Source organism: Larus michahellis, chromosome 9 (genome assembly GCF_964199755.1).
Source record: "Larus michahellis chromosome 9, bLarMic1.1, whole genome shotgun sequence".
Classification (NCBI taxonomy): domain Eukaryota; kingdom Metazoa; phylum Chordata; class Aves; order Charadriiformes; family Laridae; genus Larus; species Larus michahellis.
The window spans coordinates 22,337,684-22,352,344 of record NC_133904.1 but is presented as its reverse complement, the minus strand read 5'-3'; the positions used below and the strand labels follow the sequence as shown (position 1 = coordinate 22,352,344).

General features: G+C 53.0%; 1 protein-coding gene across 4 annotated transcripts in view; it reads left to right on the top strand.

Annotated features, from left to right (window-relative positions):
- Positions 1–14,661, top strand: part of TRIP4 (thyroid hormone receptor interactor 4) — a 35,766-nt gene that overhangs the window by 19,794 nt on the left and 1,311 nt on the right. For all 4 annotated transcript variants that reach the window (XR_012588936.1, XM_074599716.1, XM_074599715.1 and 1 more), the window contains exon 12: positions 10,056–10,158. Coding sequence is in view for 3 of the 4 variants with exons in the window: in XM_074599716.1 (XP_074455817.1) it covers positions 10,056–10,158 (103 nt within the window). In the remaining variant the exon portion in view is untranslated. The remainder of the gene's footprint in view (positions 1–10,055; positions 10,159–14,661) is intronic.

Sequence of the window (14,661 nt, the reverse complement as noted above, 5' to 3'; positions counted from 1 at the left end):
AAGAAGAAGGGTAGAAATTGCCTATATTTAGATTCCAGAAGGTGCCTGTTTAGATTATCTCCAAATAAAGGAACAATGGCCTGCTGGTAATATTTTCCTAAGAAAGAAGTTAATGAGAGGAAGAAACACAAACATATACATTAACATCTACTTTGAAGAACAGTATAAATACGTAGAGACTTTTTACGAGGACCTTCTCCCCAAAGTAAAGGTTTCCTAGTGCAGGCTCGGAGCGAGACAAATGCTGGTTTGTGCGATGCTGTGGCTGTCCTGGCACCTTCGCTCACCCCCCACCAGCGGGATATTTACCTTCTCATTCCTGAGGTTTAGTTATTGCATCTCTACCAATGAATGATTTTTAGTGGGGGTTTGAAGGCTAGATCAGATATCCTTCCTTCTGCAGCAATCTCGGTGACTGTTAATGATTGCAACCGACGAAAGGCCTTTGAACTTTACAGGTCCCCAAATTCTCCTAAGCTGAATTTGTCTTTTGCATGTAGCCTAATGCCAGATCAAGGAGTATTAGGCATTAGTCTGGCTTGTGGGGTGGTGCATCTTTTTATTCGGTTTCTCACCGCATAAAGCCCCCCTGGTTTGTGGTTCTAGGAGCAGAGCGGAGCAGGCGTGCAGCTGGTTTGGATTATAGACGGTAAGAGATGGGGGAGTTTTTCCTTATGTGAAGTGCTTTGGTTTTCATCAGAGACTCTTCTAAGGCTCCAGCTGCCTTGCATAAGCCAGCAGGTTTACTGAGGCCACTGCTCAGTCTGTTAAGATGAAGGAGAGATTGTCACTTGATGATGATTAATTTAGGAATGCATTAACATGCCAAAGAAATCGAATGATAGAGGCTAGCTTGCCCTCTCCTCTGGTTTCCTAGACCCTAGGGAAAAAACGAAGCCAAGGCTGAAGCATATGACTTAATTAATGATGACTGTGGACTTAGCCTCTGCTACCATTTCAGCAAACTAGGCAGTGGTGTGGGGTTTTTTTTTTTCCTCCTTTCAGATGTGGTCACTGATACTTGCCGCCTTCTTGCTGTTTGGTGTTTTATTTAATGCTAAAACCAAGGGTTAGATAAAATTGACCTCGGGCCTGGCTGCTGCTCAGGTGCCCCATGCTCTCACCGTCCGGTTGTAGCTCCATCAGGTTGAGCCGTGACCACCCCTTAGGTGGTGACCCCAAATGACAGAGGAGCTGGCAGCTATGGAATATGGCCGCTGTGGTAAATGTACAAGTGGCCAAGAACTTTGCTTGCTTAAGCTTTCCTCACCGTGTCATCAATTTCATAACCCCAGACAGACCGGTCGCTCAGATGCATATCCTGGTTCTGCCGTGCGTTGGGCCGTGAGAAATCCCATCACGTTGGTGGGATTGAATCAATAGCTGGAAGCAGCCGCCAGCGTCACGCCTCCTCGGGGAGTAGCAGCAAGGGTCAGCGCGGGGAGTGGTGGCTGCTGAAGTAAACCAGGGCAGGGACGCAGATGCCTTATCTGCGCAGGGCTGTGTCCACCAAAGTTAGGTTTTTTTCCCTGAAGTTCAGCTGATCTTGGTCACCTGCTGCGCTTGGCTGCGCCATTTTTACCCCTTTGCTTTGCAACTCTGATTTACGAAAGGACTTTAAGAAGCTGGCTGGTGTTGTTTGGCTGTATCTAGCAGGGTGCAGGCGCTCTGAGCTGCTTGAGCCAGAAGCAGGTGCCGTGGTTTCCCGTCATCTCCTCGTCCCCATCACCTCTTTCCTCCTCCTTGCCAGGTCTCATCCGACAGCGCGGGTGGTGGGGCTGCGTTGCAGCTGAGGTTAGCCCTGCCTCCGCTGTCCCTTGGCACAGGAGGATGAAAACGGCTCTTTCAGCTGAGCCTAGTACACTACCGAATATTTTTCCGAGTCCACCCAGTTTCCCCCAAGAGTCATCAGGCACTCCATAAACATCTCAAGCCCTTTTTGCGCTGCTTGTAGGGTTTACCATGGGTGGGTGTTTTCTCAGGTTGGGATTTGAGCCGCAGAAGGGTGTTGGTGGCTGTAGGTCCTGCGACGCCGGTTCGGGGAGGGCAAAGGGAGTGCGTCGTGCGCCGTGTTTGCTGGCAATGCCGAGTCCTCCAGGTCTCCTTGCAGGCCATAGCCCTGGCAGACTGCTCAGCATTTTAAAATCCATGTGCACCAGCACGAGTTTGAATATTAAATCTACATTTCAAAGTCCTGTTATTACTTATTACGTTTTAATTGCTTCCCCTGCCCTTTGAATCAAAGTACAGCTTGTGGTGTAGGAACATGACGAGAGCCGGGCTCGAGGCTGGGAGGCGGAGAACACCCACCGGATGGATCCGACTGGCTGGGGGAAGGATCCTGCGGCGATCCCAGCCTGCTGCGTCTGGATCTGGTTGCGTACCAGCTAAGCATGCGAGGGGCAGAGCAGGCAAGGAGTGACAGGCATCGTTGTGGGAAGAAGGGGAAAGGAAGGCAGGCTAGCAAAATGCCTCGCGCATCCTCGCGAAGGGAGCCTATGCCAGCACATGATCTGCCAGCAGCAGATGTAAGCTCTCAAAAACAGCAGGGAGGATGTTGACTGCAACAATGCATCAAGGCTGCGGTTTGTAACCTCAATAGTAAGGCAGTTAACTTTTTTTTTTTTTTTAACAAAGACATTTTGATTGCCAAATCCATAACCATTAGCAGCTGTGGTTTCGAGCTGTTCCTTCCTCACACGTTGCAGTCTAGACCTGACAGGCTTTCAAACAAAAGTTTGGCTGCCGGCTTTTGTTTGTGTTTCTTTGCAATCCTGCTTTTTTTCTTTTTACCCATTCTGTTGATTCGGATTGAACATCAGCGGGTATCCCTTTTCTAACCCAGCTTCCATGGAGCGGCTCCTCAGCATCCATGTGGCTATCTTCTGTGGCCAAGGGCAGCGCGTGGAGTTCCTCGGATGCATGTTCGCAAGGCTGCAGTACTGGATGTTTCTGCCTCAGGCTAGAAAATTTGGCATTTCTAGAAAGTTGGATCTGCTTTGGGGTTTCTGTTTAGGAAAATGTTATGTTTCTCACAGGCCAAAGGCTGGTTGGGCTGTGCTAAGGCAGAGGGAACGGGTCCTTAAAAGATGGTGCTTGAAAATGTGCTCAAAGTTGAAAGTGTGATGTGAGACCATGTCATGAGGGAGATCAAACCTCAAAGTGAAGCACTTGGTGCTCTGCAAGCTCTTTCCAAAACTGAGTCAGGAGAGGGTGACACAGAGCAGTGGCAAACCTGGATCTCAGGCGATGGCTCCTGTTGCCAGTCAGGTGTCACCCTTGGGCGGACGTGCCCTGGAGCACTTCGGGCTGAAGGCTGGGTTGGGAGATTGGCTAGGCAATCCCCAGCAGTGGATGTCCTTGTAAAGGGGTGGTGGAGACCAATGCTATTAGAACAACAGACGGGGAAACGATGCTTCAACACCACTCTCCTTGGAAAAGCGACAAGGATGGATGCTGCTTGGGCACAGCAGTTCTCGAAGCCTGGCCCTGCAAACTGTGAGAAGGGTGGGATTTTTTTTTTTCCTCTTCATATTAAATAACTCCGGCCTGCAGATGGACTGCAGAGCCGATAACTGAGCTTCAAGTGCTGGATCGGTTTTGGCTGCAGCTGCGCTTGGGCAGCTCCGTGGGGTGTCTGCAGGCAGGAACCAGGGTTATTGCTGGTGGTGTTCGAACTGGAACTGGGGAGTTTGCAGCACCCACAACTGGATAAGCATCATCTCTCTCACTTTCAAGGGCTCCATTTCTCCTGCATCCATATGTCCGTGTTGCAGGCTCTGCGAATGCCCCTCTTTGGCTGTGGCACCCCTGTTGCTTGCCAGAAACTCCCGACTTTCTTTTCCTCTTTGCAAACCACTAAAGAAACATTTTCTAGCTGGATGGTGAGCAATTTCCCTCCGGAGAGGAGGAGAAAATGGCTGTTTAGTAGTTAATTACCTGTTACGTTAGTCTGACAGCTATGAAGCTTATGAGGCGTGAAAGAGGAGCGGATCCGCCTCCCCCACAAATCACCAGGAAAACCGGGTGAAAGAAGTTGCGCCCGGCTCCCCGGGGGATGCCTCGCATCCCGCTCCTCTCCCTTGCGCGTGGCCAAGGGGCTTCTCACAACGCCCGGGGAAGAGCCCAGTGCGTGTTTTTGCCTGCTGGGGAAAGCTGATTTATTGCCACTGCTGGTTACCGCAGCTCTGCTCTTTCGGAGGGGACGTCTCCGCCAAGATTATTTTTTTTTTTTTTTTTTCCCCTTTGAATGCATTTTACGGTGAGCTCTCTTGCCAACACATGGGCTCTGCTTGCTTTTATTCTTTCCAGACAGCGTTGCTTTCCAGCGCTGCCTCTTTTATTTCAAAGCTCTTAGAGAGCAGCGGGGAAATGAAGGCTGGAGCTGGTGTCCTGGCCCAGCGCTGCCTGGCAGAGCGCGCTGTATTTCCCCTGTTGTTCACAGAGCAGGCACGCCAGGAAAATGATTCAACCCTTTCCATTATTAACCTTGCAGAACATCTCAACCACCTCCTCGCCGTTCAGTGCCAGTGCCCCAGGGCCACCCCCCAGCAGCCGTAAGATGGCGAGGATGGTGGCGACCTGCTGAAGAACTACAGGTTCCAGCGTGCAATTCTCCGTCACATTCCAGCTAACCAGGATGTGCGCTGGGGCCGGGCAGTCGCGCACGCTTGATGGGCAAGAAGAAGAGCGGAGGAGAGCTCAGGCTGCATTGCAGGGCTCCGTAGGCCAGCCTGTGTAAAGCGCTGGGGCTATTCCCACCCGCTGTTGGCATTTGGTCTCCCGCCCCACGTTTGCTTGTCTCCTTTTGTGTCCAGAGACCTTAATAAGAGTGAAAGATGCTCTTAAAAGATCGCTAACGAAGCTGCTGGGGAGTGTTTTGGCTTTGTGCTGCGCAGAGCCGCTGCTCCGTTGCACGCGGTGCCTTTGTTCCTTCCTTGGATGCACCGGAGCAGAGCTCATCTTGTTAGCGATGGTTTGGCACTTCCCCCCCAGCATGTTGTTCTTCAGCTCTTTTGATTCCCCTGCCTTTGGTTCATGGTACTCAGGTTCAAGCAAACGCAGCTTCTCGGGGAGGGGTGGAGAAATCGAGGGGCTTGGGGCAGCCCTCCTCCATGGGTTTTTTTCCACTGCTGAGATGGAAGAGGGATGAGCTTATGGTCCCCAACCCTGCGTTGTTCCCAGCGATGCTGGGCAAGGCTGCCCGGCCCCTGCATCCCGCTGCAGTCTTTACCCAAATGAGGGAAAAAAATATTTACTTTAACAGATTGGTGGTGGTGGTGGGGGAAAATCGGCAGGATTTTTATTTTTTTCTCTCAAATGTCAGAGAAGGTGGTTTCGTGTCTCTGCTGTCTCGGAGCTGGCTTGTCCCCTCCTTTGCTCTTTTGCTGTGGGCTGTGGAGCGGGGAGGCTGGGCAGCTCTGCTGCTATTTCTGGTGGTGATGAGCTGGTGATGGGAGACACCAGTGATGGTGAAAACAAAGTGTAGGGAACATCCATTAGCAATTATCCCTGCTTGCAGCTTGATTGGGGTGGCTGTTGGGGACATCTGATAGCCACTTAATGTATGTTCAAAGCGCCAGCTCCAGCGAGAGGGCAAATCTGGTGGTCGGTTTTCAGAGGAGCCCAGCGCTCAGCTCCCATTTGCAGCTTGTGCTCAGACGCTACATTTAACCTCGAGCTCTTTCTGCCTGTGTTAAGCTGCCTTGAGATCTGCTTTTCTTGCCACCCCCCCCCAGCTAATCTCTTCACAGCGAGGATCTTACAAACCTGTTAGCAGCAAATTGAAGCCCGACTGGTGCAGTCGCAGAGATGGGATGAGCAAGGAGGGTGGTGGTTGCGCAGACGCCGGTGTGTGGAGAGCCTACGTGGGGTTTTCAACTGTGCGAAGCAGTGGGCTGGAGCAGCAGTTGGTAAAGCCCTGCCGGCTGTTCGCAGCCCACGGAGCCCACCGTCCTCCCAACTGCCTTGTCACAAGCCTGCTACGAGGTGGCAGAAGGTCTGAAAGGAGGCTGAATCTTTTTTTTACTCTGTAGTTACATTGCATAACCCCTCTCTTTTGAGCTTTCCTGCTCATCTGCAGGATTGGAGGAGGGTGAGTTTTCTCCCTCTTGAGGGACAGCTTGGCCTCTGGACTTTATTTGCTGTAGAGGGCCTTTTTAGCCACCTTCTCCTAAATGCTGAGTTGGGTCCTGCTAGAGGCAATGTCAAAGCCCGGAGTACTGGCACCTGTCTCATTTATACCCTCAAGATTATAACGATGAGTGCCATTGAAATTAGGAACATCCCCCATCAGACTCCTGGCTGGGTTTGATTCTCTTGTAGAGAGGGAGCGTCATTTCCCTCTAAATTGACCTTTTATTTTAAAAATTGCTGTTGCAGATCCTCTTTACTGGGGATATGCTCTGTCTTCTCTCTCTGGTACACTAGACGTGGCTTTTGGGCTTTTACTACAAGCCTCAGGTTTGCCAAAGCGCTGATGGGCAGTGGCCACTCTCTGTGGGGTGTAGTAGGTGGCAGTAAATTTGTTCTCCGTCTCCTAAACTTACTGCGTTGCAGACTGTAGAGTCACTCGACTGATGTCTTACAGCAGAAACATTGAGAAATGAGCATTTTACTCGTTAGGTACTTGGGCAACTTTGCAAAATGTAACAGAGGTGATTGTGTTCAGTATCTTGCTGGCAGTGTCTCCTCTGAGAGCGTAAGTCAGCTGAGTAGTTGCCAATGGGAGAAGCATCTTTGGTGCGGGACAGGTGGGTACCGATGTCCTAGTGCTGAGCTCAGCTGCAGAAAGAGCTGTAGAGGTGGAGGAGTTCCGCTGTTCAGCCACGCTGCCTGTCCTGATCCTGATGATGATGGGATGAGATGAGATAGTGTAGATACAGTCCATAGGTGTCTACAGGCGGCGTTGCTCATGGCAATCATGTGTGATGTCGAGAATGAGCACTGTTTAGGGGACTGAATAGCAACAGGGAGCGATTTTGGGTAGGAAATAGTAACAGCTCCGGTGACCTCTAGGAATGAGGTCTATGGAGGTGGTTTCTAAACAGGTTAAAAATTGGCAGCTAGTTACAGGTGCGCTGGGGAGAGGCTTGGTCCTAGTGATGTGTTGTGTGGCAAAAGCACATCTGACTGTTTCTCTGGTCAGTTTGCATCAAGAGATGCAGCCAGCACATCTAACTGAGGAGTCTCGGTTCTTGCCAGCCCCCGGCCACACGCTCCTACCATTCACTGCTTCACCGGCCCCTTCTTTGAGCAGTTCAGCCCATTAACCCAGCAGAAAACTGACTTTACCCAAAAGCTCCCTAAATTTCTGCAGGATGAATGAGCTGAATTGACTTGTGGAAGGGACCAGAGGAAGAGTGGAGCCATTAGGCTGGCTCAGCCCCAGCTTCTCCGCCTGGGAGCATCTTGTCTCTAGGCAGAGGAAAGGGCTACGGCTCTTTGTCAGCTCCGGCAGGCAGGAATATTCTGCTTTTGTTGTTCACCAGGATGGGATAAGGGCTTTCCGGGGTAGGTACAATAGGAACCCTTAAACGTAGTGGCTCGACGAGGGGCTCCTTCCCTGTCTCCTGGGAGTGAGAATCCAGAGGAAGGACTGAGGCTTTTAAAATGCAGGGCACAGACAGATTTGGCACGTGTACAGAAACGTACCCTGGGAGCGAAGATGAAAGGCTGCGCCGTGGAAGCGTAAACCCAAGTCACAGCTGTGGCATCTGCCTCGGCCTCAGGATCGGATTGAGCTGGAAGCTTTTGGAGCTGAAGGTTTGATCCTGGTTTCGGATGAAAGCTGTCAGTGGAGAAACCAACCTGGTGTCTGGTTTCACTGCTGACACCAGGGTACCCGTTACAGGGGTAGTCCTTGTGTGAGGGCCTGTAAGGTGCGTGAAGGGGGACATGGTGATGTCCAGGTCCACCTAGGAGATGGCGGCTGAGGAGATTTGGGAAGCAGCTGTACTCCGGGTAGCAAGACCTCTAATGGCACACTGGTCCCAGACACGTAACCTGTCTGAACCACGTGTAGTAGAGTGGGGATGGACCACCTCTGTGACAGCCTGGGATGGTGGCTTATGCCCCACTACTTTATGGTGTGACCTTCAGAGGCCGTGCTAGTGTGGGTAAGTCAGGTCCTCTGGCTACGGAGGGGCCACCAGTCACCTGCATGATGCCAAGAGCGATACAGCGTCGCCAGCATTTCGCACTCACCAGGCCTTGGCCAGGAATATTCATATTGGCTCTTTCTAACCTTCCAAGATCCTCCTTCCCTGCAGATGGGAAATCAAAATCCTTGGCATCGGCGTGGAGTGGTGGAAGCAAGTCAAGTAATGTGGCTCAGCCAAAAAAAGAAAGAGGAAGAAACCTGTCCAACCAAGATCGGTACAGCAGGGCATCCGCATGCGATGCAGATCAGTGCGGCTCTTTCTCCCCCGGTGCGGGTGTTGTACAGAGCAGCTAAGTGCACGTACATCTCGCTCTCTTGCTCAGTGAACAGCTCTTACACACTGTTGTAAAATGAGAGGGGTTGGAAACGCATTCCCTGGTTGATCCAATCCCAGTGTTGGGCTTCTGTAAATCTCCCCTAACCGCTGGCAATGCTGCCAAACCCTGCTACGGCGCAGGGAGAGCGGCTTGCTCCCTGCTCCCCTTTTTGTGCCCAGCTGTTCCAGGGCAAATCCAAACTCATCTTGGCAGGTCGGTGAGAGCTTTTCAAACACTCAGCCTAGGAATCATTTGTTAGGAACAAATGGGGGATTTGCCAGGACACGCTGCTCCATCTGGTCTGGCATCCTGTCCCCTACAGCAGCCTTGACGGATCTGCTTGAGGAAGGCAGTGGAGCAAGAAAAAAAAAGGCAGCAGTTTTCCCATGGAAGGAAAACTGCTTCCGCGCTCTGTTTGAACCAGGTTTCCTGGGCTGGAGCACCTTCGTAGCACGCCCAGTACCTCTGCGTCTGTCAGCGCAAGGTCTGCAGCTAATGGAGAATCTGAAGCGATGGTTGGTATATACATTTTTTATTACTGTTCTGCATTTCACTTATGAACAGCAGTGAGGCTGAGCTGCATCCAGATAGGACTTTGGTACATTTCCTCGCTGAGAGGATTTTTTTTTTCTTCTCCTTTTCCCCCTGTGGTTAATGAGAGAAATGATCTGTTCGTACTCTGCTTGTAAAATTCACCCATATCTTCATCACAGTGAAACCTCTCCGCAGACTGTGCGCAGAGCCAGCCCCGCGTGGAGACAGCCGGCTTCTCCAAGCCATTGACCTGGCATGTGGCAACTGTTTTTTCTGCCGCTCACCCTTTAGATGGAGACATATCTCAAGGGCTGCGTGTCCCACAGCAGGACACTGCACGGTCTCCAAATCTCAAAGTCCTGGTGTTTGGGCTGAGCTTTGTGGGGAAGCGATTGGGATGTGTCCGTGGCTGGGACAGCTGCTTCAGTAAAAGAGGTGGCCAGCCTTCTGCTGGTCACCATCTTGTTGGGTTGGCCAGGCTGTTTTGGTTGAGGTGAGGTGCTGGTGTGCTGCCCGTGACCGCCTGAGTTTTAGCGGGGTTACCCACATCCCTGATCAGCTGAATCCGGGAATGCTTTGGGATGAAAATCCGTCCCATGCTTGTCCCAGCACAAAGCAGGCAGCGAGCAGGCAAGCTTGGGAGGGCAGGGCCCCCGAGCGCCTCTTTATCGACACCCCATGCTTTAGATCAGTGAAACCACACCTTTTAGACAGTGAAACACAGGTCGGTGCTAAAGAGGGCTAAAAAGGGTTAGGGAGCACTCAGGGAAGCGGCTCGGTGAGCAGATCTGGAAAGGGAGCAAGCTGTGGCAGAGGGGCGATGGGAAGAGGCTTAGCAAGGGGCTCGCTTTGATTAAGACCCAAACCTGCAATTGGTTGGGTGTTTTTTTTTTCATTAAAAGTTCTTGAACTGCTTTAGCCTGAGCTGCTACAGCCTAGCTATAACCCATCTCTTAAATTTCTCTGCTCCTGATCGCCGAGCTCTTTTCACACCCATGGCAGTCGGTCTGACTCTGTTTTGTGTGTGTGTCTGTGTTTTGCAGTATCCGGATCTGAGCCAGGAGTCCGGGTCTCCATTTGTCTTTATCTGCACTAATCCCCAGGAGATGGTTGTGAAGTTTCCCATCAAAGGAAAACCCAAAATCTGTAAGTAGTAAACTTTCCACAGATGCCCCCCTTGGCCTTTCGTGCCTGCTCTCATCACCACCTCTGCTTGCCTTTGCCATATGAGTTCGCAACCTTTGCCCTGTGCTCTTTGATCTGTAGGTGTTTGTTTAATGACTCGAATACATCTGTAATATTTTTTTTGTCTTCGGTTCCCCTTTCCCCAGATGTTGCTTCCTTCCAAATACATGCCTCTTCCTGCCTCTGCGAACACTCGGGAGTCAAAGAGCGCTCGTGTCTGCAGCTGATCCGCTTCTGGCATCAGCCTGGGTCAGGATGCGAGCTGGTGCAGGGATGCTCGGGCAGATCTGTGCTCGCTCCTTGCCTGCGGTTCAAAATTACCCTCTTGCCCGCAAGGATGGCGAGGGCTTGAAGCAGCGAGAGCTGCAGGGCCAGATGGATGTTCGCCATCCACAGGCCGGCAGGATGGGATGTCCTGGCAGAGCTCGCAGGGAAGCGCCACAGCATCTGTCCGCGCTCCGCTTGCCAGCGTCGTTAGTCCCTTTTATGAGCCACCAGCCCCTCTGCAGGCTGCCAGTTATTCCTGCCTGCTGCCGTAAAAAGGATGGAGGAGGGATGCAGCAGCTGGGGAGCCTGCAGCCAGCTCCGTCCTTATTAGCAGCCTCCCCACCACACAGCCTGGGGAAGGCACCGTACACGCTTTCAGGGGATGTGAAAAATTAATTTGACGGGCTAAAAGCAGCATAAGCAGAAATAGTCCTGGCTGTTTGTTTAGCAGAGCTGATGACTGGGTTTTCTTTCTTGTTTGCAGCGCGGTTCTCTGGGAGTAGTTATCTAGCAGCACAGGAGTGGCAGGATTTCTCAGGACTGGATAATATGGGCTTTTGAAGCATGGTGTGGGGTTATTTTTGTTGGTTTTGAGGTTTTTTTTTTCCCCCTCTCTGCTCAGAGGAGCACTGTTATGGCACGGCTTCGGTCGTTGGGGGTATATCTGCCCCGCTGGGCTATTGAGTGGGGCGAAACAATTTGCTTTCTACCTGCATTTTCTATCAACGTCTGGGAGGTGTGTTCAGCTGATGGCGACAAATGATGCCTGGTGAGCTGCCGCACTGGTATCTTGCTAATGGCACCGTCCTTCCCCAGGGACGGGTCTTTCCCAGCGCGCCGGTGAGCAGGCAGGGCTACGCCAAGTTATTTAGGATGCAAACGCTTTTGCTGTGGTCGAACAGCCTCGTCGCTGCTGCGTGCTGGAGCAGCCACTGCATCCTTTTTATTTTTATTTTTTCTTGTTTTAACCTCTCCTTGCTCTCGTACGAGCTCTCTCATGCCCCTTCACTGCCACATCTGCCTCCGCAGAGTTAGGAGGCAGTTAGGCCGCAGTTAGGAGGAGAGCTGCCGGCGGCAGCTGAAGGGGAAGCTGCCGTGCGGTGGTGAGCGCGGGGCAGCCGGCTTCTGTGCGTCTGCCTCGCCGGGTGCAGGCGCTGCCGGTCCCCTCCCCATCTGTCACATCGTCTCCTTTGTGTTGTGACACTTTCCTGCTTGGAGAAGGATCAGTCTAACAGCCTGGAAGGAAGCCGGCTGTGCTGGCGGCTGCCTGCGCTGCCTGCTCCTGCTGCTGGCCCTGCCTTTCCTGCCCTCGATCCCGACAGGAGCTGTCACAAGAGCATCGGCGGGGGAGACTGTGGAGTTGCATTTTCCCCTCCCAGAGGGGACGTCGTCCGTCTGGGTGATGTTTGTGACAGCCTAGGGAAGGAGTGGGGAAGGCTTTGACCTTTCATCGGGGTAAGGCACTGTTTTAATAGGAGCTGGCATCGCATCCGTGGCAGTCAAAAGCTTAATTCTCCAAGCTGGAAGCAGAGCAGGGGGAAGGTGCCGGCTCACGTCCCCACCTGAGCTCACCGGCTGCCCCGGTCTCCTTGAAGCCTGGCTCAAGCCATGACAAAATGCCAGTTTGTCTTGTTGGGAAGCCAAGCCAGAGCGGTTTTCCTTGCCAGATAACAGCATGGACCTCGCCGCGATGACATCCGAATGCTTCTCCATTGCAAATTAGTCATTTCTAGCAGCGTGGGGATGGGGGGCGGGGGGCGGAAAAAGTAACATAGCTCAATTTTTGCTGCCAGGGTTATTGTTTGTGTGGAAGGGATGGGTACTGTGTTTGTGTTGCATCTGGGAGCGTGGCTCTCCCCACACACATCTCTGCTTAGTTTCAGCGCATGAGGACAAAGCTCGGTGGCATTCTCGGGGGAGATTTCTTTGAATCTGGGCAAAGCTTCCCCGAAGCCTCCCTCGAGCATCGCTCAGAAACCTCCCTTCAACAGCCGATGGCTGGAAGAGCGCAGAGGAGTGGGCAAAGGGACACGTCACAGTGTGAGACAAGAGTCCTTAAATCACTGAGCGGAAAGAGAAGGGGACCCTGGGGCCGTTGCCTTATTTTTAGTCTTTTCCTAAAGGTTACCCACGTGATGTTTCATCTTTGCCAGCTGATAGAGCCGAGGAGCCTCCTGATTGCTTTTGGGGTCTGGGAGGAGCAGGCAGGCATGTTAAATATGAAGCTCACAGCCCCGGAGGTGACACAGCGTTGGTGGTGGGGGACCAGAGAGTGGAGCGAGTACGAACTCACTGCCTTTCTCCTGCCAAAAACCCCATGGCTTGGCGACGCGGTGGTCTGACATGCTGCTTCCGGACAGTCTGGCCCTTCTTGCTCAGCCTTGTTGGGTGCCCATTGCTGTTTCCCACCATTGCAAGGAGGGGGCTTCTTCCTCATCCTTGGGCAGATGGGGAAAGTCTTCTCCCACATAGGGTGGCAGAGGGGATGGTGGGTCTCCCAGACCTTGTAGGAGAGCATCTTCCAAACTCTGTGGCTCAGGGCAAGAACACTGTCTGAAAACAGACACTTCAAGTAATGCTCTGTTTTGCCCTTTTGCTTGGCCTTAGTTTTAATTTTCTCATTTGTGGTAGTGGAAGAGTTTTGCAGATGGCCTTTTGTGTCCTGGGGGCTGCAGTTGTGGCAATGCTGTGCTGAGACATCAGCAGTGTCTGGTTCCTCCTCCCAATTTCTACCTGACCATAGCCACGTTTCAGTTTGTGGCACGGTGACTTACAAAGCCTTGCTCACATTATTTTTTTGCACGTCTTACGGGTTTGGTGCATTCAGCTTCCCGCTCCAGCTCAGACAGGAGCATGGCTGGCCCCAAACTCCAGCTGAAGGAGGAGGAACGGTTTCAGGAAGGCTGGCTTGTCCTGGGGGGACATCCTGAGCGAAGCAGTTTGTAACCTGCCTCTCCCGGGAAAAGCCTTGTTGGACTCTTTGTTGAGCTGAAGTTGAGAAGTTTTCTTGGTTTGAAGAGAAGGTGATGGTCTCTGGATGGTTCGGAGCCATTTTCTCTGGAAAGTGCCTGCTTCTCACCTCACACAGGCACTCACTGGCAGTTTTTGGAGGTGTGCCTGGAGCGGGACCGGTTTCAAGCTTGGTGGATCTGGTCCCCACCAGGGACGAGATCTGCTGTGTGCTGTAGCTGGGCTGAAGCAGCGCAGCTCTCCCAGGGACAGCACAGGCTTGGTCCGCTGGAGGGACGATGCTGGGGGACCTGGATGAGGTGCTGCCAGCTCTGGCTCCATCCACCTCACTGGGGTTTCGCTGGGACAGGCTCTGTCTGTCCATCCCTTTGGGATGAAGCTCTGATCCCTTTGCTTCCCCTCCTGACGCTGTGACCATGGTGGCCACCCGTGTCTCTCCTGAGGGATGCGGGGGATGCTCCCCAGGGACCAGGGCCGCCCTCCCCAGCTCACCGCAGGCTCTGCAGGTTTTCCTGCTGGCTTCTGCAATGCGGTGGAGCCCCGTCCCTGCTCCCCACTACAGACAGGGACGGGATGAGGCTGGCATTTGGAGGATGGGAAGATGCAGGGGAGCAGGAGCAGGGAGGTGAGTTCCCAGGGGGACGTGGCATTAGAGGAGGTGACGGGCGCTGGCTGATGGCAGAGCCTCTCTGGGAGGCTGGCTCTTTGCCGTGCTGCCTCGCTTAAGGTCACCTTGCCTTTCTGCATGTCCCTTTTGGAGGAGGGAGCTTTGCCTTGGGAGAGCAGGAGCACCCTTGTTTTTCTATGGGCAGGGAGAGGGGGACAGGGATGGGGACGCTCCTCCGAGGCAGCGCATCGCCCTCCCGGCTTGCTCGCTGTGCTGGGCTCTTGCCGCCTTCTGCAGGAGTTGCCCAGATCCCATGTTCTGGTGTCCTGCTCCTCTCCCAGGTAGGAAAGCAGAGCTGACAGCGAAGCCACCGAAGGCTGTGAGGGACGAGGGGAGGCAGCGTTTGCTCTGGGTCCCAGCGGAGCAGCTGGCTGCGGGTGCCTGGGCTCCCCGAGGTGCTGCCTGGTGACAAAGGCAGCACGTCCCTCCCAGATGGTGGCCTTGGAGGCCACCAACCTGGCACTTGAGAGCACAGAGTGGTCTGTCCCCATCACCTTCTGTGCCCCACTGCATTATCATCCCCAGTCTGGGAGCTCGTTGTCCCCAAGCCCAGCTTTCCA